Here is a 25,064-nt window from a genome sequence, read left to right as displayed (position 1 = left end):
AACTCCGCTTCAGGCCGGCCCTGCAGGGGGTCCTCCCACTGTGATTGGTCTTCGGTGCCCGGTGATTGACAGCGCCGCTCGCTGAGCGCTCTGAATGGGTTGTTCCGAAAAGACAGGCAGCTCATGAAACGAATGATGAGCGAGGAGTTGGAGACGGGTATGGAGGTGCAGCCAATGGTGGATGAGAGCCTCGGAGGCCGAAGGGAGTGCCAATGGGGACTGGCGACGGAGGCGGGACGATGGCGGAGCATAAAGCGGCGGCCGAGGCAGCTTCATTGTTGTGAAGAGTCTTAAAGGGGCCGCAGCACCCCGCCGGCCCGGTGCGGGGGCGGGGGTGGGTGCGGCGGGAGTCCGGGGTCAGCAGAGCGCGGACGAAGGACAAGAAGAGAGGCAGGGGTCGCGGGAGCGGGCGAAGAGGAGCAAGCATCAGACCGACCCCCTCGAACAGGCCCCGCCCCGGCCCCGGCCCGGCCGGATGGACCCCCCAGCGGCCAAGCGGAGCCGGGGCTGCCCCGCAGGACCGGAGGAGCGCAACGCCGGGGTCGCGACCGTGCGCGGCCGGGGCCGACCCGAGGCGCTGCTGGACCTCAGCGCCAAGCGAGTAGCCGAGAGTTGGGCCTTCGAGCAGGTGACTGAGGAGGGGGGTGGGGAGGGACCCAGAAACCCACCCCCAGCCTCTTCTACGACGTGCCTTCTCTCCCTCTCCAGACCCCAGACTCCGGACCTGCCCCCATCGCAGACACCCCCAGAGATCTCCAAGATCCTTAACCCTGATCCCAAGACACCCCCTCATCCTCCCATTTCATTCCTTCAAACTCTATGACCCACTCCCATCCCTTCCCCCACAGCCCTGCCCTTCAGCCCACAAGACCCAGTGGTGCCCTCAGTGCGCTGATCCCATCCGGGGACAGTTTCTCTCCTCCTCTCACAAGCTTAGTGGTCGTCTCATAAGCCTGAGTATCTCTCTTTTCCCAGCTCAATTCAATTAGGGCACCACATTCAATCCTCGTTCTTCTCTCCAACTGCTACACCTCCACCACCAACCCCATTTGTGAACAGACCAGATCTCAATCCCTAGAGACTCCAGATCTCTGTCCTACACCCCCAGTAGAGAACTCCCTCATTTATATGGATCTCATCCTCAAGATACTCCTATCTGTCCCCATCCCTGCCTTCAACCTCCATGACCCCCCTGTCCCATGGAGACCCCCTTCTCTTGCAGAACCTACCCTCAGGCCCTGATAAATATACCCCCTCAGTAATTCTGAGATCACTTCCCACTTGGGGCTGCCCAGCCCCCTCCTAGCTGCCTGCAGAGATTACTCCATTGTCAGAGTCCCCCCTCCCCATTACCCCATGCTCACCTTCCCCTCCCTCCCTCCACAGCCATCTCAGTCTTTCCAGGGCTGGGCAGCAGGTGCTAGTACCTGGACAGGTGCACCTGGAACCCTGCCCCTATAGCTTCTGGGGGCCCTTACCAGGATGCCCCAGGGCTGAGGCAGTTAAAGACACCTTTCCAAGCCTCAGTGTGGGCCCCAAGGATCTGGAGTTGTGGCCAGGATGTGACCAAGCCTTCCTCGGTACCCAGAAGCTCTGTCCTCTCTTTGGCTTTCGTGGGGGCCTTCTTTGCTCCCTGGCCCCTCCAGAGTTAGGAAGTCTGCCGGGACTGATGGTTCTGGGCCAAGTGTGGATGGGGCAGGCTCTGATTCACAGCCTGGAAAATCCCTCCTTAGTCATCTGCCAACTGTCCCCGAGGCCTGGGCTGGTCATTGGTCCTCCCACTTCCCCCTGAAACCCAGGACTGGGGGATTCTGAAAGGTCCCTGCCCCTCATTGTGTGTGAGACCCCACCCCCCACCCCGAATAATCCTGAAACCTTCTCCAGGGCTCCCATGGGCCTGCCCAGGGCAGGTCTGGCCCTAGGAAAACTCTTGCCCCACAGAAGCTCATGGAATCCTTTGCCACCCTTTGGGAGTTCTGCTTCTTATTTGAGGAAACTGGGGCACAGAGAGGTTGAGAAACTTGCCCAAGGACACTCAGCCAGTGAGTAGCAAACCCGGATTGGAACACAGGCTCAACCTGCTCAATTCATTGCTCAGAGTCCCCCGGGGGAGCAGGATACCCCTCCCTTCCTGGGGCCCCTTAGAAGCTGGAACTGAGAGCTGGTCTTGGGAACTGCAGCTCCCTAGCTGTGGGACCCTGAACAGGTAAATTCACCCCACCTCTGAGCCTCAGATTCCCCAGGCTGCAAAAGTATCACTGGGTTGTTGCTACGAGGATTAAGGGAAATCGCATACGTAAAGCATTTAGCACGCACATTTAGCACGCACGTGTAGGCTAAGGATTCCTAGGCCTGGAGTTTCCATCGCGGGTCAGTGGTTAATACACCTGGGAGCCATGAGGTTTTGGGTTCAATCCCTGGCCTTGCTCAGTGGGTTGAAGATCCGGCATTGCTGTGGGCTGTGGTGTCGGTCGCAGATACAGCTCCGATCTGGCGTTGCTGTGGCTGTAGCCGCAGGAGCGGCCCTGGAAGAGGCAAAAAGACAAAAAAAAAAAAGAAAGAAAGAAAGAATTCCTAGGCCTGATCCCTAGTCTTCTTATCACTTTTGTCTTCCTTCCTCCTGTACCCCACCCCCACCCCAAAGCCTGAGAATTGAGACTACCTTACATTAGGCTCCTAGGACCTGGGGCCTGACATCCCTGAGGGAAGTAGCAGAAAGTTCTAGAACACTAACTATGGGCCAGGTGTTATTGTAAGCACTGTACATATATTAATGTATGTTTAATGCTCACAATACCAGGAAGCAGGTGCTCTTAACATCTTTTTGTTTGTTTGTCTTTGTTCTGTTTTTTGTTTTGGTGTTTTTAGGACCATAGTCGCGGTTTTGTGGAAGTTCCCAGGTTAGGAGTCGAATCGGAGGTGCAGCTGCTGGCCTGTGCTACAGCCACAGCAGTAAGGATCCAAGCCAACCTACACCACAGCCCATGGCAACACTGAATCCTTAACCCACTGATCAGGACCAGGGATCAAACCTGCGTCCTCATGAATACTAGTCAGGTTGTTACTGCTGAGCCACAACAGGAACTCGCAACATCTCCTTCTTACGCTTGAGAAAACCTGAAGCTTGGAGAGGCACAGTGACTTGCCCAAGGTCACACTACTATAGGTGGCAAAAGCAGACTCAGGGGCTGGGGGTTTCTAACATACCCGCCCTTCCCACAGGTCGAGGAGCGGTTCTCCCGGGTGCCGGAGCCAGTCCAGAAGCGCATCGTGTTCTGGTCATTTCCACGCAGTGAACGGGAGATATGTATGTACTCATCACTAGGCTACCAGCCCCCAGAAGGCGAGCACGATGCACGGGTGCCTTTCACCCGTGGGCTACACCTACTGCAGAGCGGGGCGGTAGATCGGGTGCTGCAAGTGGGTGAGTACCTGCCCGCATAGCCCTGCCAGGGAGGCCAGGAGGGGCCAGAGCAGGCGTGGAGGAGGGGGGAGTTGGAGGCAGGGGCCAGAGGGAGGGGAGGGTCCAAAGGCAGACTTGGATGCCTAGGGAGGGTTGTGAGCTGGAGTTCCTCTTGTGGCTCAGCAGGTTAAGAACCCGACTAGTGGAGTTCTTGTGGCACAGCAGAAATGAATCCGACTAGGAACCATGAGTTTGTGGGTTCGATGCCTGGCCTCACCCAGCAGGTTAAGGATCTGGCATTGCCATGAGCTGTGGTGTAGGTCGCAGACGCAGCTCCGATCTGGCGTTGCTGTGCCTGTGGTGTAGGCTGGCAGCTGTAACTCCAATTGGACCCCTAGCTTGGGAACCTCCACATGCCGTGGGTGTGGCCCTGAAAAGCAAAAAAAAAAAAAAAAAAGAACCCGACTAGCATCCATGAGGATGAGGATGCAGTTCCATCTCTGGCCTCACTCAGTGGGTTAAAGATCCCATGTTGCCTCAAGCTGCAGTGTAGGTTGCAGTTATGGTTCAGATACGGCGTGGCTGTGGCTGTGGCTATGGTGTGGGCCAATAGCTGCAGCTCTCCTTCCACCCTTAGCCCCTGCAGCCCCTAAAAAGTGGGAGAAAAGAAGATACTGTGAGCTGGAGATCAGGGATCTGCCTCAACGTCAGACAGCTGAGTTAGGGGGTGAGAGTAGAGGTGGGGGGGCAGGGAGGAGGCAGTAGTTTGGAGGAAGTAAACTGGAAGTGAGAGGAAATTCCAGACTTCAGATGGAGGGAGCCAGGGACGTTCTGGGGCCAAGGTTCAGAGCCAGAGGTTAGAAAGAATGATCCTAGACCTCAGGCAGCAGGGTCCTAGGTGAGAGTTGGCAGCAAAGTTTTAGAGCCAGTGGTGAGAGAGAATTTTGGACCTCAGGCGGAGATACTCAGTTGGAAGTTGGGTTCAGAGGTTTCAGGAAGAGCTTGCACCTAAGGCAGTAAGGCTCCGGTGGGATGTAGGGTGAAAGTTGAGGCTTATCTGTGAGGAGTGGTCCTAGACCCAGGCAGCAGGTCCACGTGAAAGGAAGGGCAGAGTTTTAGAGCTAGACATGAAAGATGGTTCTAGACCTCAGGCAGCAGGGCTGAGAAGGAAACCAGGAGAGATTGAGCCAGAAGGCAGGTGAGCCCTGGAATGCCACAGCGCACATGGGGGCAGGTCACGTCCCCCAGCTGGAGGCAGGGGCTCAGCCAAGATGACCCTCTCTGAACCCTGTCAGCCTGGGGGCCCCCTTGCCTGGACATGACCCAGCCAGCCACAGGCTCAGCCACCTCCAGCTGGTATGAGGAAGCCGCCGTCTCCCTGCATGACGCAGACAGGGCCGGCTGGGGCCTGAGCTGCCCAACCAGTCAGATGAGCCTGGCATCTGAGCTCCCCAGGGGCCAGGGAGGGGCAGGGGGTGATGGGGCGACCTGGTCCCTGGCCTGCCACATCAACCCTTCGCCCCCAAGTGTTACAGCCCTTTGGTATCTTCTCAGGAAGTGACAGGGAGCCTGGAGCCTGGGCTGTACCCATGATTACCCAAGGGCTAAAAAAAAAATCTTCAACAGCATTGCCATAATGTTATTCAGAATTAGAACAAGAACATGCATTTATTTACAACCTACTGTATGCCAGCCATGCTGTAATCACTTGCCAAATATTAACTCATTTAATCCTCATTACAAATGCATGGAGGGCGCGTTCCCATTGTGGCGCAGTGGAAATGAATCCTCATAGGTTGCGGTTTCAATCCCTGGCCTCCCTCAGTGGGTTAAGGATCCGGCGTTGCCATAAACTGTGGTGTAAGTTGCAGACGTGGCTTGGATCCTGTGTTGCTGTGGCTGCAGTGTAGGCCGGCAGCTACAGCTCTGATTAGACCCCTAGCCTGGGAACTTCCATATGCTGCAGATGTGGCCCTAAAAAGACAAAAAGACCCCCCCCCCAAAAAAAATGCATGGAGGGATAAGCAATAAGATCCTGCTGTATGGCACAGGGAACTATATCTAGTTACTTGTGGTGGAACGTGATGGAGGGTAATGTGAGAAAAAGAACATATACATATGTATGACTGAGCCACTTTGCTGTACAGTAGAAATTGACAGAACACTGTAAATCAACTATAATGGGAAAAATAAAAATCATTTAAAAACACCCAAATGCGCAGAGGACATTGCTGTTTATTCCCATTTCACAGATGTGGAAACGGAAGCAGAGCAAGGTTAAGTGACTCGTGGTAGGTTATTCAGCTGATATTTGCACCTGGTCTTGCTGTGCATTGTGGACAAGCACCACCCATCTCTGGGGTGACACAGCAGTGACAGTTTGGTTTGGGTCTTAGGGTTCCACCTGAGCGGAAACATCCGGGAGCTGGGGGGCCCTGGAGAACCTGAGCGCCTGTACCACGTCTCCATCAGCTTTGACCGCTGTAAGATCACATCTGTGAGCTGCGGCTGCGACAACCGCGACCTCTTCTACTGTGCCCATGTGGTGGCCCTGTCGCTGTACCGCATTCGGCATGCCCGCCAGGTAGAGCTGCGACTGCCCATCTCCGAGACGCTCTCCCAGATGAACCGGGACCAGCTACAGAAATTTGTACAGTACCTTATCAGCGCCCACCACACTGAGGTGCTGCCCACTGCCCAGCGCTTGGCAGACGAGATCCTTCTCCTGGGCTCCGAGATCAACCTGGTGCATGGTAAGAATGCCCCAGGGTCTCAGGGGGGTGGCCAGGCTCCAGCTCACAGCCATGTCTATTGCTGTGGGACTTGCATTTGTCACAGCGTCCACAGGTGCCCTTGATTCATGAGCAGGGGTGAAGGGAGAACCACTGCCTGAGGTCAAGGTCACAAACCTAGTTAGTGGCAGATCCTGGATTTGATCTGGCCTTGGGCAAATGCATGGTCAGAAATCATTTTCAGTGGAAAATCCAGCCCCAGAGTAGGGGTGTTCCAAGATCTCAGGAACAGGCCTGAGTGTGGGTGGGTGGAGGGCATGAGGAGTGTGTGTGGATGTAAGTGGGCATTAGAGGTGGGAGATAGGCCAGGAGGTATTATGAGTTCTGGGGTGGTTTGGAGCTACAAGTGGCTGTGTTGCTTAACTATAACGGTGGGAAAATAGAGTTGGATGGAGGGTGGGTAGATGGATTAGTGGGTGGAGGCATGGATAGATTGAGGGTGGTGACGGCTGGAGGCAGAAGGTGTTCATGATGGGGTTTGGGGGTGAACTGATGGTGTGGAAAAATGATTGGAATGAGTGGATGAGTGATTTACTAGGATGGTAGGTGAATGTGGAGATGGTGGCAATTGGTGGTGGGGTGGATAAAATGGGTTTTGATTGGGGAGTTTGAGGTAGTGGCAGAGGAGGTTGGTGGAAGATTGGAAGGACCAAGGTGTGCACTGTGTGAGTGAGTTGATGTGTGCATGAATGTTCTTCTGTGTGAACTCACATGTTGGATGGATGGAGTGGGTGCATGTTTATGTAGGACAGATGGATAGAATGGCTGGATGAACTAATGGGCTGGTGGGTGTTTTGGGAGATACATATGAGTGGATAGTTGATGAGGAAAGAATAGATGGAAATTTGCAGTTAGTTGGATGGATGGATAGCATGGTTGTGTGCATCAGTGGGTGAATAGGTCAGTGGATATTTTGAGTGGTTGGTACAGATGAGTTGGAAAGACAAATCCAGGGTGTGTAGATGGCTGGATGAGTGAACTGGTGGGATGGGTATATAGATGGGTGAGTAGGTGGCAGTTATGGGTAGGGTGGATGATAGACTAATGGGGTAGGTAGATAATGCTAAGAGTTATGGATGTGTGGGTGGAAAGATGCATGGCATGAGGAAGGTATGGATAAATGGTTGAGTGGTTTGAATTGATTGATAGGTAATGTTTCAGGTAAGATGGATGGATGGTTTTTCTTTCCCTTTTTTTTTTTTTTTTTTTGGTCATTTTAGGGCTGCACCCGTGGCATATGGAGGTTCCCAGGTGAGGGGTCTAATCGGAGCTATAGCTGCCGGCCTACGCCACAGCCACAGCCACAGCCACACCAGATCCGAGCCGCGTCTGCAACCTACACCACAGCTCAGGACAATGCTAAATCCTTAACCCACTGGGAGAGGCCAGGGATCGGACCTGCAACCTCATGGTTGCAGATTCGTTTCCCGCTGCGCCACGACGGGAACTCCTTTGACCTTTTTTTTTTTTTTTGTCGATGGATGGTTTTTCAAGCGGGATGGATGGAACTTTGGGATAGGTCGAGTGATTTGCAGGACAATGACAAGTGTTCCCTCTCCCCAGTCCCAGCCTCAACTGTCCCTTCCTCCCCACAGGTGCCCCAGACCCCACAGCGGGTGCGGGCATCGAGGACGCCAACTGCTGGCACCTGGACGAGGAGCAGATCCAGGAGCAGGTGAAGCAGCTACTGTCCAACGGCGGCTACTATGGCGCCAGCCAGCAACTGCGTTCCATGTTCTGCAAGGTGCTGCGTGCACGCGTGGTGGGCGGGGCTAGACAGCCCTGGCGCCGGAGCCCCGCCCCTCCTCACCACTCCTGTCCCTGGTGCAGGTGCGGGAGATGCTGCGGATGCGGGATTCCAACGGGGCACGCATGCTGATCCTCATGACTGAGCAGTTCCTGCAGGACCCGCGCCTGGCCCTGTGGCGACAACAGGGTGCTGGCATGACAGACAAGTGCCGCCAGCTGTGGGACGAGCTGGGTAAGGTCTAGACCCTTGAGCACGCCAGGCACCTGGGCTTGCCCACCCTGATATTAGGGTCTGGCCCCTGAATGCTTCCTCCACTCATTAGCATGTACTGAGCACTGGGACTACAGCAAGAAACAAGAGAGATTGGAGTTCCCATCGTGGTGCAGTGGTTAACGAATCAGACTAGGAACCATGAGGTTGCGGGTTCGATCCCTGCCCTTGCTCAGTGGGTTAACGATCTGGCGTTGCCGTGAGCTGTGGTGTAGGTTGCAGACGTGGCTCGTATCCCGCGTTGCTGTGGCTCTGGCATAGGCTGGCAGCTACAGCTCCGATTAGACCCCTAGCCTGGGAAACTCCATATGCTGCGGGAGCGGCCCAAGAAATGGCAAAAAGACAAAAAAAAAAAAAAAAGAAACAAGAGAGATTAAACAAGATTAAATACCTGCCCTCAGAGAGCTGACACCTACTAGGGGAGACAGAGGAGAAAATCCTACAAACCTGTTAGGCCAGGGATCAACAAATGTTTTCCATACGGCCAAATAGTTAATAGGTTTGGCTTTTCAGTCATCTGTTTTTTGTCGCAACTACCCAATTTTCTGTCGTAGCAGAAAAGCAGCCAAAGCCACACATAACCAAATGGGCATGGCAGAATTCTGATAAAACTGTATTTACGGACTCTAATTATTTGAATGTCATCATTTTCTTTTTTTTTTTTTTTGTCTTTTTGCCGTTTCTTAGGCTGCTCCTGCAGCATATGCAGGCTTGATCCCTGGCCTCGATCAGTGGGTTAAAGGATCCAGCGTTGCCTCAAGCTGTGGTGTAGTTCGCAGATGCGGCTCAGATCTGGCATTGCTGTGGCTGTGGTGTAGACCAGCAGCTGCAGCTCCAATGTGACCCCTAGCCTGGGAACTTCCACATGCTGTGGACATGCCCCTAAAAAGACAAAAACAAAAACAAAAAACAAATGATCGGTTCAGTTTTCTCCGCAGGCAGTAGTTTGTTGACCATTGTGATAGGTGATGATAAGTGCTATAGAAAAAAAAATAATGCAAGAGGGGTCTGGCAGCCTGGGTTTGAGTCCTGAGTTCTAACTTTCCAGCTCTGTGACCTTGATTTAGCCTCTCTGTGCGTTAAAGTGAAGAGACGATGAGTTGCAACCTCAGAGGCCCAAAGCGAAGGTTCAGCAGAGAGCACACAACAGACACTCCATAAGCGTGTGCTGCTCCTGTTGGCATGAATGTTGAGGCTCCCCCATGCCCATGTTCGCCATTCTCCCACTCCAGGGGCCTTGTGGGTGTGCGTCGTCCTGAGTCCCCACTGCAAACCAGAGGAGCGGACGAGCTGGCTCCAGCTGCTTGGCAAGTGGGACAAGCTGGATGTGTGCCCGCTGGAAGAAGGCAACTACTCTTTCGATGGGCCCAGCCTGCAGCCCACATCGGCCCTCAGCCCAGGTAGGAGAGGGGTCTCCGCCACTCCCCCAGCAAACATCCACCTCTGCCTGTGGCCTAGCCACCCCATCATGGCACTCTGGGGGGGAATGTGGGAGTGGTGGCACCAGCTCTTACCTGTCCTCCTCCTACAGTGTGTGAGTGCCCAGGGCAGGGGTAGCAGGTAGCCTGAGGGACATGATGTGAAATAGCTAAGATGCCTGTAGTTCTGGGCTGGTCTCCTGACCCAACCTCCTCCTGACCATGGAGGTGGGAGTCAGGGCGGAGCAGAGAGAAAAGGAAGCAGGTATTGAGAAGAGAGACACAAGTGAGGAGAGGCAGAGATGGAAGGAGAGAGGGAGAGAGAACTCGAGAGAGAAAAAGGAATGGCCTGCGGAAGTCGGGGGGAGATGGAAGGACAGACAGACACAGTTATTCGACCTCAGTTGTCCATTCGTATGAGGGGCTATGATAGCTCCCCAACACACACACACACACACACACAAACACACACACACACACACACACACCTTTGAAAGGCTGTTGGAAGGATTTGAGGAGATGACGCACAGTGAACCCAGAATCTAGCCCCAAGCTGGCATGCAGTTGGGGGACCTGACCTCGACCTGCTGCTCACAAGGCTGCATTTGGGCACCTCCCAAACAGGCCCAGAGGAGGAAGAGGAGGTGGTGGCTACAGGTTCCCGCCACACTGTGTTTGGCCGCGCCCTGCAGGCTGGGTCCCTGCACTGGAGTGACGCCCACCTGCAGAGGATCCTGGCCGGTGACTCCTACAGCCCCAGCCTCACAGGCAACATGGGCAGCGACAAGCCAGCCTTCGACCCCCAGGGCCGCCCACTCTGGCTGGGTGAGCCCTTCCCCACCGCCTGTGCTCGTGTGGACACCCTGAGGGCCCACGGATACCCCCGCCAGGCCCTGCGGTTGGCAGGCGCCATAGTGAACACACTCCGGTTACAGCGGCGACATCAGCTTGAGAGCTACAAGCAGCAGAAAAAAGGTGGGCACCCAATATTACCGTAGACCAGCAGCTGCAGACACAAAGGTCAACTGCTGGGGGCTATGACAACCTGGAGGGTCTGTGGGTAAAAATAGACCACTTGAGTTGTCTTGAGCAGAAAGGAATTTAATACAGGGAATTGAAGGTTCACAAAACCACTGGAAGGGCTGCAGGACTGAAAGTCAGGGAAACCACTGCTTGGTTCACAGATTTGAACTTCAGAAGCACAGGAAGTTCAGCAGCTTATAACTCTCACAGGGGACAGTTCTCCAGGGGACAACCCAGAACCTGCTGGCAAACCTCAGGTCTGTGCCCCGCAGACAGCCACACACCTGTTCACAGCTGCTGCAGGAAAGGGATGGTCTCATTCTCTCCCACCTTCCACACTTTCACACAAAGGAGTCTGGGAAATGTAGTTTATGTGCATCGGGCCACCGCCTTTCAGCAACACGACCCAGTATGGCCAGATTGTCAGAATTTTCAAGAGAGGCCAGAAATCTGGATTATTTGATGTGGAATTTACTGATTTTTTTTTTTTCAATATGGGCAACACATTCAAAATTGTATTAGCAAAAACAAAAATCCACACTTTATGAGCCCCAAAAAAGAACATGTTTGTGGACTAGAAATGGGGGATAGGAGGGCCATCAGTTGCACTCTCTGGGTGATGGGGTTGGGTTGGTGGGACATTTACCAGGAATTGAACATTGGGGATAATGGGGAAGAAATGAGGCTTCAGGGATCCGAGCAGAGCTTTGACCCAGCCTGGAGGCAGAGAGAAAGCCCCCAAACAAGTGAGAGCTAAGCTGAGATCTTAAGGATGGATAGGAGTCTCCCAGAAGAGGAGGAGGGAGCAACAATGTTCCAGGTCAAGAGTTCCTGTCCTGGCTCAGTGGGTTGACAATTGACTAGGAACCATGAGGATGCGAGCTCGATCCCTGGCCTCACTCAGTGGGTTAAGGATCCAATGTTGCCGAAAGCTGTGGTGTAGGTCACAGATGCAGCTCAGATCTGGCATTGCTGTGGCTGTGGTGTAGGCTGGCAGCTGCAGCTCCGATTGCTTCAGGTAACCTCCGTATGCTTCAGGTGCAGCCCTAAAAAGAAAAGGGGGAAAAAAAACCAAACAACCAATGTTCCAGGCAGAAGGAACAGCATTAGCAGGAGCCCAGCAGCAAGGGAGACCTTAACTTGGGGGAGAAGATTGGAGAATAGGGTTCCAGAGGGAGTGGGTGACCACCATGTGGAAACTAAGGTATCATATGGTGCTGGGGAGTCCTGAAAGCTGGCTGGACCTGAGAAAAGGAAGATTAAGCATTGCAAGGAGGGAAATGGTACTGGTTGGATGCTTTAGAAAGTGCCCAGGAGTTCCTATTTTGGCTCAGTGGGTTAGGAGCCTGACATAGTGTTCATGAGGATGTGGGTTCAATCATTGGCCTCACTCAGAGGGTTAAGAATCTGGTGTTGCTGCAAGTTCCTGCGCAGATCTCAGACGCAGCTCAGATCTGGCATTGTGGCTGTGGTGTAGCCTGGCGACTGTAGATCCGACTTGACCCCTGGCTTGGAAACTTCCATATGCCGCAGATGCGGCCCTAAAAAAAAAAAATAAAAGAAAAAGAAAGTGCCCAGCGTCATCCCTTTGTCCTGCCAAGCCTGGGTCTGGGTGCAGGACAGGAGGCCAGGACAGTGGGACAGTGGAGGTGAGGGCTGCTGCAGAGCTCATGAAGCAAAGAAGAGGGTGCTGGGTGGGCAGGTGGTAGGCAGGCACTGAGAGGTTGGGCTTGGGGGGGCATTGACACCCCCTCCTTCCTACCTGCAGAGCTACTGCAGAAAGGCTCCACCTGCATCACCAACATGGAAGGATGGGTAGGCCACCCCCTGGACCCTATTGGCTGCCTCTGCAGGGCACTTCTGGAGGCCTCTCGCCTAGAGGAGGAGACCCTCGCCCTTTACCCAGGTACCCGCACTGGGGACCCCTGGAGGAGGTAGGAGAATCACCACCCTTTGGCCGTGCCCTCCCCCCCTCCAGTATTGCTAGAAAGGAAGGCCACACACCCTACACTTGGTCACATCCTCTGGTCAGTGCCAGGACCCTCTGGCTTAGCTTCTCCTGAAAGTTAGTCCACTGTGGGCCTATCTGCTGCTAGAAGATAGGTGTGCGTGCAGAAATTGTTGGGCTCTCCCCAAACCTCAACCCCCACCACCCCAAGTGCCTGCGATTGAAGTCAAGGACCACTGAGGTCTCAGAAAGGGGGTATCCCTCCAGCAGTCCTGATGCTCTTCTCCCACAGACTCAGGCCCTGAGAAGCGAAAGGTGGCCTACCAGCACGTCCCGGTGCCCGGGAGCCCTGGGGAGTCCTACTTGGCGATGGCGCTAGAGGTGGCACTGCTGGGCTTGGGACAGCAGCGGGCCCTGCCCGAGGGGCTGTACGCCCAGGACAAAGTGGTGCGCAACGAAGAGCAGCTGCTCGCCCTCCTGGAGGAGGTAGAACTAGATGAGCGGCTGGTGCAGGTGCTGCGCAAGCAAGCAGGACAGCTGCTGGAAGGTGAGAGAGGCCCCATTCCTAGGCCTGGCTGTGCCTGAAATGTAGGGTCCTGCCTCAGTACTGTAGTAGCCTGGTTGCTGCTGGATCGGGAGACCCCACCCATAGCCACACCTCTTTGACCTTACTCTCTGTGCATACCCTGGCAATTCTTTAAAAAGGAGCACAGGGAGTTCCCATGGTGACTCAATGGTTAAGGAACCCGACTAGTATCCATGGGGACGAGGGTTGAATCCCTGGCGTTGCTCAGTGGGTTAAGGATCCAGCATTGTGGTGAGCTGTGGTGTAGGTCGCAGACGCGGCCCCACGTTGCTGTAGCTGTGGCAGGCCAGCAACTACAGCTCCAATTCATCCCTTAGCCTGGGAACCTCCATGTGCCCGCGGGTGCGGACCTCAAAAAAAAAGAAAAAAAAAAAAAAAGACAAAAATAAATAAATAAAAATAAGCACTGGCTATTGGCCCCGCCCTCATCAGTGCTGGCAGCCAATAACTGCTGCTACTGATGATGCCCCACCCTCTGCACACCTTGGAGCCAATGAGCCTAGTTGCTAATGACCAGCTGGACTTTGATTAGCTCTGCCCTTGGTCCTGCCTTGTGAGGCTCCGCCCCCCATGGGACAGGAAAGCTGGCTTGGCCCCGCCCCCAGAGCACGTATAGGCCTCACCTCCACCCTCTGACCCCACCCTGCACACCGAGTCCAAGTGTGCCCAGAGTTTCTTTTTTGGATTTTCCAGTACCTGTCTCAGTCTCAGGCCTGCGCCCCCACCCCCAGGACCGCTCTAGCCCAGTCACTCTATCCTGGGTCTGCCCCTTCCCTACTCAGAACATGGGGAGTGGAGAGACCTGGGGAGGGGTGGATGCAAGCTGAACTCAGGCTGAACTCCGGCTACCCCTACAGGGGGCCCCTTCAGCGGCTTTGGAGAAGTGCTTTTCCGGGAGAGCGTGCCCATGCACACCTGTGCCCGCTACTTGTTCACTGCACTGCTGCCCCACGATCCTGACCTGGCCTACCGACTCTCGCTGCGAGCCATGAGGTGAGGAGAGGTGGCGGGCAGGACTGGGGGATGGGAGGCTGCTGGGATCCCCATCATTCTGTCGGAACTAACAGCCAGGTTCATTCAGTTTCCCTCATGCTGGCATTCCTGTGCTCTTGATTATTACATATAAATGTGCCGTAGGAGGTCCCTTTGTGGCGCAGCAGAAACGAATCCTACTAGGAACCATGAGGTTTCGGGTTCTATCCCTGGCCTCGCTCAGTGGGTTAAGGATTCAGCATGGCCATGAGCTGTGGTGTAGGTTGCAGACGTAGCTCGGATCCCGCATTGCTGTGGCTGTGGTGTAGGCCGGCAGCTTACAGCTCTGATTCGACCCCTAGCCTGGGACCTCCATATGCCACAGGTGCGGCCCTAAAAAGGAAAAAGAAAAAAGTGTGCCATACTATTTTGAATGTGAGAAATATCCACATGATGCAGAATTCAGAGTCCTTTTCTAGGCAGGTTTGTCCCACCCTACCCAAATCTCTCTGGAGGCAAGCAGTGTTACTACTTTCTTATCTGTACTGCAAGAGTCCAGATTTCTGCAGACTTGGAATCTGAAAATTAAAAGTTGCTTCTCCTGGAGTTCCCGTCGTGGCGCAGTGGTTAACGAATCCGACTAGGAACCATGAGGTTGCGGGTTCGGTCCCTGCCCTTGCTCAGTGGGTTAACGATCTGGCGTTGCCGTGAGCTGTGGTGTAGGTTGCAGACGCGGCTCGGATCCCGCGTTGCTGTGGCTCTGGCGTAGGCCGGTGGCAACAGCTCCGATTCAACCCCTAGCCTGGGAATCTCCATATGCCGCGGGAGCGGCCCAAGAAATAGCAACAACAACAAAAGACAAAAAAAAAAAAAAAAAAAAAAAAAAAAAAAAAAAAATTTAAAAAGTTGCTTCTCCTTTTACACCTATGACACATTCTGTACCTATTTTTTGCCCCTCTTCTCACTAAACATTTACATCTTCAAGGCTTTGTCCTATCACATAGTATGTGAACCAGTATAGGGATGCACCACAGAAAAAAACAATCTGGAGCTGATAGACCTGTTTCCAAAAAGATGTTGCAGTGAATAACTGGGTAATTATATGCACCAGCAGAAGAGAGGCAAAATTTTATTTTGTTTGTTTATTTATTTATTTTTAGCTGTACCCACAGCATGCGGAAGTTCCTAGGCCAGTTCCCACAATATTTGAAAAGAATAACCTGTTAAGAGCTATGATTTAGAAAACACCCTTTTATGTGTTAGATTTTTGTCTAAGCCCGGACCAGCAAATTACAGCCCTTGGACCAAATTTGGCCTGCTGCCTGTTTTTATACAGTCCATGAGATAAGAATGGTTTTTATATTTTTAGATGGTTGGGAAAAAAATCAAAACAATATTCTGTGACACAGGAAAAAAAATATGTGAAACTCAAATTTCAGTGTCCAGAAATAAAGTTTTATTGGCACACAGCACCACTGATTCATTTACTTATTGTCTGTGGCCACTTTTCCACAACAGCGATGGTTGTGACAGAAATCAAAAGGCCCACAAAACTGAAAATATTGGCTGTCCAGCTCCATGCAGAAGAAAAGTGCCAACTCCTGACCTAAGCCCGAGACTCACATTACCGCATATAATCTTCTAAACAACCCAGTGAAATAAGTATATTTATCCCCATTTTACATATGAACAGGCTTACAGTGTGTCCCCAGTCACGTAGCAAAGGTTTTTGTTGCTGTTGTTGGTTTTTTTGGCTGTGCTTGGGGAAGTTCCCAGGTGAGGGATTGAACCTGAACCACTGCAGTAAATAGAACCATAGCAGTGACAACATTGGATCCTTAGCCCATTGAACCACCATGGAGCTTTGCAAAATTATTTACATGTTTGGAACCAGAATAGCCTATTCCATGCTGTTGATTATATCTAATAGCTTTGGTGAATTTTCTTTTTTTGTTTGTTTGTTTGTTTCTGTTTCTGTGTGTGTGTGTCTTTTTAGGGCTGCATTGTAGTATATGGAGGGTCCCAGGCTGGGGGTCCAATTGGAGCTGCCAGCCTACACCACAGCCACAGCAGTGCAGGATCTGAGCCGCATCTGAGACCTACACCACAGCTCACAGCAACACCAGATCCTTAACCCACTGAGCAAGGCCAGGGATCAAACCTGTGTCCTCATGAATACTGGTCAGATTAGTTTCCACTGAGCCAGAACGGGAACTCCTCCTGAAGAACTTTCTAAGCACAAAATGCATGACAACAGTGAGCTGCTTAACAAAATATCTTGGGGAGGGAACACTGAGTCATTCAACAAACATTTATTGTTCACTTGCTGTGTGCCAGGCATTATTCTGATGCTGGATTTACAGCAGTGAACCAAATAGTAAAAAATTCCTGTCTGGTGAACCTGACATTGTAGTAAAGGAGAAAATACTAAATAAATTTATAGGAAAGTTCCCGCTATGGCCCAGTGGGTTAAAGGTCTGGCATTGTCAATTCCCAGCCCGGCACAGTGGGTTAAGGATCCAACTTTGCTGAAGCTGTGGCATAGGTCATAGCTGCTGCTCGGATTTCAGGAATTTCCATACGCTGAGCGTACAGCCATAAAATGAAAATAAGTAAATAGATTTATAGGTAGACTGTTGTATGTCAGATGGTGACATGCAAGGAAGGAGTGAAAGGAGTGAGAAATTACACTCACCCATGTGTTGGGAGTGTCAGGGAAGAGTTCACTGAAAAATATTTGAGCAAAGACCTGCAAGAGGTAATGGGGATATACGAGGAAGTCTAGGGGAGTGTTCCAGGCAGAGGGAACAGCTTGTGCAAAGGTCCTGAGGTAGGGCTGTGCCTGGTGTTGTATGAGGAGTGTCAAGGGAAGGAGCATCCAGAGCAGGGTGAGCAAGGGGGTGGGGGTGGGGCACACATCAGGACACAGATAATCCCCTCACCTCTTTTTTTTTTTTTTTTTTTTTGTCTTTTTGCCTTTTCTAGGGCCACTTCCCTCGGCATATGGAGGTTCCCAGGCTAGGGGTCTAATGGGAGCTCTAGCCGCTGGCCTACACCAGAGCCACAGCAACACGGAATCCGAGCCACGTCTGCAACCTACACCACAGCTCATGGCAACGCCAGATCTTTAATCCACTGAGCAAGGCCAGGGATCCAACCCGAAACCTCATGGTTCCTAGTCGGATTCATTAACCACTGAGCCATGACGGGAACTCCAACCCCTCACCTCTTTATCATCCCTTGGTGCATGAACCCCACATGACCTTGCAGTGAGCATCTTGAACACACATCCTCCATCTCCCTGGGTCCCCAGGACTTTGCTGGCCCGAAGGGGTGGGGTCTGGCTGTGACAGAAACCTCTCCTAGAGAAGATGGAGGCTCCAGCCTTGTCTCACCATCAGCTTGCTTCTCTTTGCACCCTAGGCTGCCTGTACTGGAGACAGCGTTTCCAGCTGGAGAAACTCACGGCAACCCACTGGACTCCATCATGAGCAACCGCTTCCCCCGCTGGTTCATCCTTGGCCACCTGGAGACCCGCCAGTGTGAGCTGGCCTCCACCATGCTGACAGCTGCCAAGGGTGAGGATGGCACCTGTCCCCCTGTCCCCCTCCTCTCCATTTCTCTCCTCCCTCCTTTCCCTCATTCCTTCTCCCCTACTTTTTATCCTTTTACTTCTTCCCACAGCTTTCCTTGGGCATTTTTTATATGTACCAGGCACTGTCCCAAGTGCTGAGTGAACAAAACTGTCCCAGCAGTGATCGGTCCTAAACCCCATGCTCTATGGCGGTAGATCTAGTGAGGGCAGACAGACAATAAACGAGATAAAGAAGATAGTTATTGGAGGTCCCACTGTGGATCAGTGGGTTAAGAACCTGACTAGTATCCATGAGGATGTGGGTTCCATCCCTGGCCTCGCTCAGTGGGTTAAGGATCCAGTGTTGTTGTAAGCTACAGCATAGGTCACAGTCGCCACTTGGATCCCCAGTTGCTGTGGCTGTGGTGTAGGCTGGCAGTTGCAACTCCAATTCAACCCCTAGCCTGAGAGTTTCCATGTGCTGCAAGTGCAGCCCTAAAAAGACCAAAAAAAAAAAAGAGAGAGAGAGAGAGTTATGGAGGAAGAGGTAGTAAATGCTATGGAGGGGATTAAAGCAGATTGACATTTAAGCCTAGACATAAAGGTGAAGGTGGAACCATGCCAATTTTTGGTGTCTTAGCTCAGCTGCCATAATAAAATACCATAGACTGGAGTTCCCGTCGTGGCGCAGTGGTTAACGAATCCAACTAGGAACCATGAGGTTGCGGGTTCGGTCCCTGGCCTTGCTCAGTGGGTTAACGATCAGGCGTTGCCGTGAGCTGTGGTGTAGGTTGCAGACGCGGCTCGGATCCCGCGTTGCTGTGGCTCTGGTGTAGGCTGGTGGCTACAGCTCCGATTCGACCCCTAGCCTGGGACCCTCCATATGCCGCGGGAGCGGCCCTAGAAAAAGCAAAAAAGACAAAAAAAAAAAAAAAATACCATAGACTCAGAGTTTTAAACAACCAAAATTTATTTTCTCACAGTTCTAGAGGCTGGAAGTCCAAGATCAGGATGCTGGCATGATCAGTTCCGGTGAGGGCTCTCTTCCAGGCTTCTACAGGGCTGCCTTCTCACTGTGTCCTCACATGGCAGAAGGAGAGCTCTGGTGTGCGACCTATACCACAACTTACAGCAACGCCAGATCCTTCACCCACTGAGGGAGGCCAGGGATAGAACCCTGTATCCTTATGGGTACTAGTCAGTTTCATTACCACTGAGACACAACAGGAACTCCTCCTCCTCTTCTTTTAAGGATGTGAATCCCATCTTAGGGGTAGCCTCATGACCTCATCTAAACCAGATTACCTCCCAAAGGCCCCACCTCCAAATACCATTATGCTGTGGGGTTAGAGCTTCAGTATATGAATTTTGGGAGGACACAGTTCAGTCTGTAGCATCTGGGAAGAGCAGTCCAGGCAGAGGGAAGAGCCAGGGCAAGGAACCTGAGGTTGGATTATGTCTGTTATGTTTGAGGAACAGAAAGGAGGCTGATGTGGCTGGAGTAGAGTAACAGAATTATAGGATCTAGGCTAATGATAATAATAATAAAAGGTCAGGTGTTCCCATCATGGTTCAGTGGTTAACGAATCCGACTAGGAACCATGAGGTTGTGGGTTTGATCCCTGGCCTCACTCAGTGGGTTAAGGATCCAGCATTGCCGTGAGCTGTGGTATACATCGCAGGTGCGGCTCAGATCCGGCGTTGCTGTGGCTCTGGCGTAGGCCAGTGGCTACAGCTCTGATTAGACTCCTAGCCTGGGAACCTCCGTATGCCCCGTATGCCCCAGGTGTGGCCCTAAAGGACAAAAAGACTACTACTACTACTACTAATAATAATAATAGAAGGTCACATTTGCATAGCACTTGCCATGTTAAGACCCGTACAAGTATGGGCTCATGGCAGCCCTGTGAGGCAGGTGCCATTGCATTAGTATTACCCATTGTATATATAGATGGGGCAGCCCATGCACAGAGAGGTGAGGTGACTTGCTCAGCGTCACACAGATGGTGAGTGGCAGAGATTTGAACCCTAGCATCTGGATCCAAAATCAGTACCTTTGACAGTTAGGGGTCCAGTGCGTCCTTGAATGGCTTCCTCTTCCTGGAAGGGAAGGGGCAGAGAAGAGAAAAGGGGGAGTTCCAAGAGTGGTTTAGGTGTTTTTAGAACCATTGCCGGGTGCACACCATCCACACTCAAACATTTGCGCCTGTGTGGAGGAACTTGTGTAAGCAGGTCAGGCAGCAAGCAGCGGTGGCTGGTGCCCAGTATGCCAATAGTGCCCTCTGTCCCTCTCCCTACCCCAGGAGACCCCAAGTGGCTGCACGCAGTATTGGGCTCCATCCAGCAGAACATCCACTCTCCAGCCCTGCTCTTCAAGCTGGCACAGGACGCCTGCAAGACAGCCACCCCAGCCAGTGCGCCCCCTGACACCACATTGCTGGGCATTGCTCTGGAGCTGGGCCTGCAGGTGAGCGCCACCTGGAGGATGTGGGGGCAGGGACTACTGGCCTAGTTGGGTCCTGGGCGGGGTCTCTTGGGGGAGGGCCTGAAGTGTGAGGTCTGCCTCTGGGGGGCGGGGCCTGAGTGTAAGCCTCGCCTCTGGGGGCGGGAACCTGGATGTGAAAGGCTCCTCTAGGGTGGGGCTACAGAGGAGGGAGTCTGTGATGGAGAGCCTTGGAAGTGAGGGAAGGCAGTCACCAGTGAGGGTGGGGCCCATGAATGAGTGACTCAAGGTGAGAATCTACTTCTGGGGGTCACAGAGCCTGCAAGTGAATGGGTCGGCCACAAGAGGGAGCAGAAGAACCTAAGGGTGGCCTTGGGGGTGGAGCCTGGGGCTGCTGTACTTGAGGATAAGGACCGTGGTGGGCGGAGCTGAAGCTGAGAGGGCAGAGCATTTCCCCTCTAAGGAGTTTCCTTGGGGAAAGGGCCTCCTTTTAGGGACTGCGGCCTAGAAGGGTCACCACTGAGGAGGGAGCCTGGGGAGTGTCCTGTGAGTGAAGGGGGTGGAGCCTGTGTTTGAAAGTCATGGAGGCGGGGCCTGCGGGTGAGTGTCCAGCCATCCTCAGGCCAGACAAGGGATGATGCTGTAAGGGCAAGGCAGAGGCATGGGTGCCACCTGTGGACTTGAAGGTGCAGGGCCTGGGGTGATAGACAGGTATGGGGATCGTGGGGGCAGCACCTCAGAAAGTGGCCAAAGTAAAATAACAGAATAAGGAACAGATTCATTTGACACCTTCCTAGGTTGAATTGGCAAGCAGAGGGCTGGCAGGAGGTGGACTTGGCCTCTGAACAACCCCTCCAAAGGGGGGTGGAGCCATTGTGGGGGAATGGTGGGGCTTGAGCTAAGGGTGGTGCTTTAGAGAAGTGACCCAGTATTTAGAAGCTTCCAGAAAAGAGCTGGGTATGGGGCCTCAGGGGAAAGGCTACCAAGGAAGGTGCTTATTAGGGGTAGGACCTGAAGGAGGTGGGGCCTGTAGGGCAGGTGCTTTGTTTGGGGCTACAGTGGGAAATCTGTTGATGGGAAGCCTGGAACTTTCCAGAGAGAAGGGACATTGGTTTGTCCTCCCAAGTAGGAGCCATGGGGCCTCGGAATAACACAAACAATAACAATAACAATAAATGCTCAGCATTGAGTTCCCTTTGTGGCTCAGCAGTTAACGAACTCAAAGACTAGGATCCATGAGGATGCAGCTTCGATCCCTGGCCTGGCTCAGTGGGTTAAGGAGCCGGAGCTGCCTTGAGCTGTGGTGTAGGTCACAGATGCGGCTCAGATCTTGTGTGGCTGTGGCTGTGGCTGGCAGCTGTAGCTCTGATTTGACCCCTAGCCTGGGAACTTCTATATCCTGTGGGTGCAGCCCTAAAAAGCAAAAAAAAAAAAAAAGCTCAGCATCAGTTGAGCACTTTGAAGCAGTAGACCCTATGCAAAGAGCTTTACCTCCATGCTTTTACTTACTTCTCACAACTCTATGAGGTAGCTCCTATTTTTATCTCCATTTTACAGATGAGGAAACTGAGCTCCAGAGATGTGAAACCTTTGTCCAGGTTGTATGGCTCATCAATTCCACCCTTAACTTCCGAGTCTCCCAGGGCCCCTCAGGATCCCCAGCCCCTTTCCAGGGCCAGCCTGGGTTGGATGACCCCTTTCCTCTCCTCTCTCCATCCCATTCTGCAGGTGATGCGGATGACCCTGAACACCATGACCTGGCGTCGGAGGGAGATGGTGCGCTGGCTGGTCAGCTGTGCCACCGAAATCGGTGAGTCTCCAAGGGCACCCTCCACCCATCTCCCTGTGGAACTGGGCAGGCCCAAGGAAGAAGCTGAGCCATTTCCCTGACTCCAGCCTGTGCTCAGGGCTAGGCCAGGAAGGAATGTCAGGCGGGGAGACCAAGCTGGACAGAGATTGGAAGCTGGTTAGGCTAAAGTGGCTCAGAGTGGCTCCAAAGCTTAGCCTTTTGCCCACCCTTCAGTTCCCACCCAGCCCAGCTGCCCTCTGAACCTTTGGAAAGATAAGGTGAAGGCTCTGGAGTTCCTATTATGGCTCAGCAGTAACCCAACTAGTATCCATGAGGATGTGGGTTCGATCCCTGGCCCCACTCAGTGGTTTAAGGATCTGGCGTTGCTGTGAGCTGTGGTGTAGGTCACAGATGCAGCTTGGATCTGGCATTGCTGTAAGCTGGCAGCCACTGATCCAATTTGACCCCTAGCCTGGGAACTTCCATATGATGAGGGTGCAGCCCTAAAAAAAAAAACAGAAAAAAAAAAAAAAAAGAAGTTTCTGTCAAGCCTAGAGTGGAGGCAGAAGGAGTGTGGCTTTAGCCCTGACAGGTGGAGATGGTATGTCAGGGTATGTCTCTGCCCCCTTCCTGACCAGTGTCACCCTGTCATCTCCCCTAGGCCCACAAGCCCTGATGAACATCATGCAAAACTGGTACTCTTTATTCACACCTGTGGAGGCGGCCACCATCGTGGCCGTGACGGGCACCACTCATGCCACGCTGCTGAGGCTGCAGCTGGATGCATCCCGGCGAGAGGAGCTCTGGGCCTGCGCCCGCACCCTGGCCTTGCAGTGCGCCATGAAAGACCCGCAGAACTGCGCCTTGCCCGCCCTCACCCTGTGCGAGAAGAACCACGCAGCCTTTGAGGCAGCCTACCAGATTGTGCTGGATGCCGCAGCCGGCGGCCTGGGCCACGCTCACCTCTTCACTGTGGCCCGCTACATGGAGCACCGTGGGCTGCCGCTGCGGGCCTACAAGCTGGCGACACTGGCCCTGGCACAGCTCAGCATCGCCTTCAACCAGGACAGCCACCCTGCCGTCAATGATGTGCTCTGGGCCTGCTCACTCAGCCACTCGCTGGGCCGGCACGAGCTCTCTGCCATCGTCCCTCTCATCATCCGGAGCATCCACTGCGCCCCCATGCTCTCCGACATCCTGCGCCGCTGGACCCTCTCAGCGCCCGGCTTGGGTCCCCTTGGGGCCCGCCGGGCTGCCAAGCCACTGGGCGCCGACCGGGCACCGCTCTGCCAGCTGCTGGATGCAGCAGTGGCCGCCTACATCACCACCAGCCACTCCCGCCTGACGCACATCAGCCCGCGGCATTATGGCGACTTTATTGAGTTCCTAGGCAAGGCCCGTGAGACCTTCTTGCTGGCACCCGATGGACACCTCCAGTTCGCCCAGTTCTTGGAGAACCTCAAACAGACCTACAAGGGAAAGAAGAAGCTCATGCTCCTGGTGAGGGAGCGTTTCGGCTGAGGGACAGCAGGCAGGTGCGGGGGGGGCTCCCCCTTCACCCCTGCCTCTGTGGCACCTGCTGTCCATCAGGGGCCTTGACACTGGAGGCCTTTGTGGCATTTCAGTATTAAGTCAGGGAAGGAGCCCACCTGGAGCTGGGTGGTCTTGCCTGCCATCCCCCCACACCTGGAAGGAGGTGGGAGGCAGGGGGTGGCATCCTGCCACATGCGTGCCTGGGAGCGTGCGAGTGAGTGTGCGAGACGTGAGGATCGGAAGCCATACCACCACCCAGAGGCCTGGAACGGGGTGTGTGCTTGTGCAGCTGGTATGACCCCCCCCAACCTTGGGCACCCCAGAAGCAATAGGCAAAAGCTCTCCCTTCGCAAACCCACTTGGGCTGGGGTGGAGGGGCTGGGAGGCAGGACTTTCCAGAAACTGGCTCTCAAAGTCAGTGTAGCAGACCCTACCTGCACCCAACTCCGGGTGGCCGAAAGGCTTGTGTTAGGGCATCTAAACTCCCCTGTACCCTTCCTTCACAGCTTCAGGGGCCCCACCCATAGCCCTGCGCCATCTCCCCCCAGGCGGCCCAGCTGGGACCAATGGCTCACCCCCACTGAAGGATTTGAAGAGGCTTCAGGCCTCGTCCACATACCTCACCCCCAACCCGTCAGGACTCCCATTCCCTTGGGTGCCGGGGTCCCAAGGCAGGCTGGGGGATCGTTACTGCCCCTTCCTCCCACACCTGCTAGTCACTGGACATACAACTCAGGAACTGAGCCAGGCTCACACTGTCCTCCAAACCCAGTGTGTCGGGGGAGACAAGCACAGGCAAGCCAAGGACCCCTGCCCCCGATCTAGAAAGAGGCCAACATCTTAGCATTTTCTGGCTCTCTGTCTCTCCCTTTCTCCTCCTCTGCCTCCCTGCTCTGCCCTTCATCTTATTCTCCCTTCTCTTATTTCTCTCCAGCTAGCCTTTTTGTTTGCATCCCAAGTCGCAGCTGGTTGTCTCTTTGGCCTCCCTTCCCCCACCTTGGTTCAGGGAGGAAAGGGTCCCACCCCAATGACCCTCCTCTGTCTTTTCTCCTCTTATAATTAAGGACAAAGATCATCATATTTTGTAACTGTTTTTCTATTTATTGAACCATATATTGTATTTCCTTTTTCCTTTTTTTTTTTTTTTTAAAGATTGAACACAGCTTGTTCTTTTTAATTTTACTTTGAAACTAAGGTGTGTTTCCCCCCCCCCCCATTGCAAACTCCTGCCAGAGTCTCCTCCAGAAAAATATCCAGAGGAAAATCTCTGGGCACAGCTTCAAGCGAGGGGTACAGTGGAAGTGACTGCTGATTTCATCCAGTGGTAATAGTATGGATGATAGGAGTTCCTGTTGTGGATCAGTGGAAAGGAATCTGACTAGTATCCGTGAGGACGCAGGTTCGATCCCTGCCCTCACTCAGGGGGTTAAGGATCCAGCATTGCCATGAGCTGTGGTGTGGGTCACAGATGCATCTTGTATCTGGTGTTGCTGTGGCTGTGGTGTAGGCCAGCAACTACAGCTCCAATTCGACCCCTAGCCTTGTAACCTCCATATGCCGTAG

At 53.4% G+C, this 25,064-nt stretch overlaps 1 protein-coding gene and 1 long non-coding RNA gene across 2 annotated transcripts in view; one reads left to right on the top strand and one right to left on the bottom strand.

The window, feature by feature from the left end:
- Positions 1–1,682, bottom strand: part of LOC110259336 (uncharacterized) — a 28,034-nt gene extending 26,352 nt beyond the window's left edge. The window contains exon 1 of the long non-coding RNA XR_002341619.2: positions 1,479–1,682. This is a non-coding gene — a long non-coding RNA (uncharacterized LOC110259336). The remainder of the gene's footprint in view (positions 1–1,478) is intronic.
- On the top strand, positions 225–24,683 carry ZSWIM4 (zinc finger SWIM-type containing 4). The gene is made up of 14 exons (XM_005661247.4): positions 225–628; positions 3,223–3,424; positions 5,800–6,156; positions 7,791–7,939; positions 8,026–8,176; positions 9,448–9,615; positions 10,258–10,608; positions 12,425–12,562; positions 12,897–13,151; positions 14,048–14,183; positions 17,586–17,740; positions 20,040–20,203; positions 21,908–21,989; positions 22,630–24,683. The coding sequence occupies exons 1-14, from the start codon at positions 476–478 to the stop codon at positions 23,487–23,489; spliced, it is 3,321 nt and encodes a 1,106-aa protein (XP_005661304.3). The 5' UTR covers positions 225–475; the 3' UTR covers positions 23,490–24,683.
- Positions 24,684–25,064: the final 381 nt, after the last annotated feature.

This window comes from Sus scrofa, chromosome 2 (genome assembly GCF_054392235.1).
Source record: "Sus scrofa isolate SSC_HxYL_T2T_F1_AM1 chromosome 2, Sscrofa_HxYL_maternal_Yorkshire_Landrace_v2.0, whole genome shotgun sequence".
Classification (NCBI taxonomy): domain Eukaryota; kingdom Metazoa; phylum Chordata; class Mammalia; order Artiodactyla; family Suidae; genus Sus; species Sus scrofa.
The sequence above is the reverse complement of the archived record's forward strand: the minus strand, read 5'-3'. Positions and strand labels throughout refer to the sequence as shown.

What these genes read in the sequence shown, in the direction of transcription:
- ZSWIM4 (XM_005661247.4), top strand. Translation starts at nt 476, where the DNA reads ATGGACCCCCCAGCGGCCAAGCGGAGCCGGGGCTGCCCCGCAGGACCG. An exon ending in CTCTGGAGCTGGGCCTGCAG is followed by an intron (nt 20,204 to 21,907) that starts GTGAGCGCCACC and finishes CCCATTCTGCAG; the next exon opens with GTGATGCGGATGACCCTGAA. An exon ending in CAGCTGTGCCACCGAAATCG is followed by an intron (nt 21,990 to 22,629) that starts GTGAGTCTCCAA and finishes CATCTCCCCTAG; the next exon opens with GCCCACAAGCCCTGATGAAC.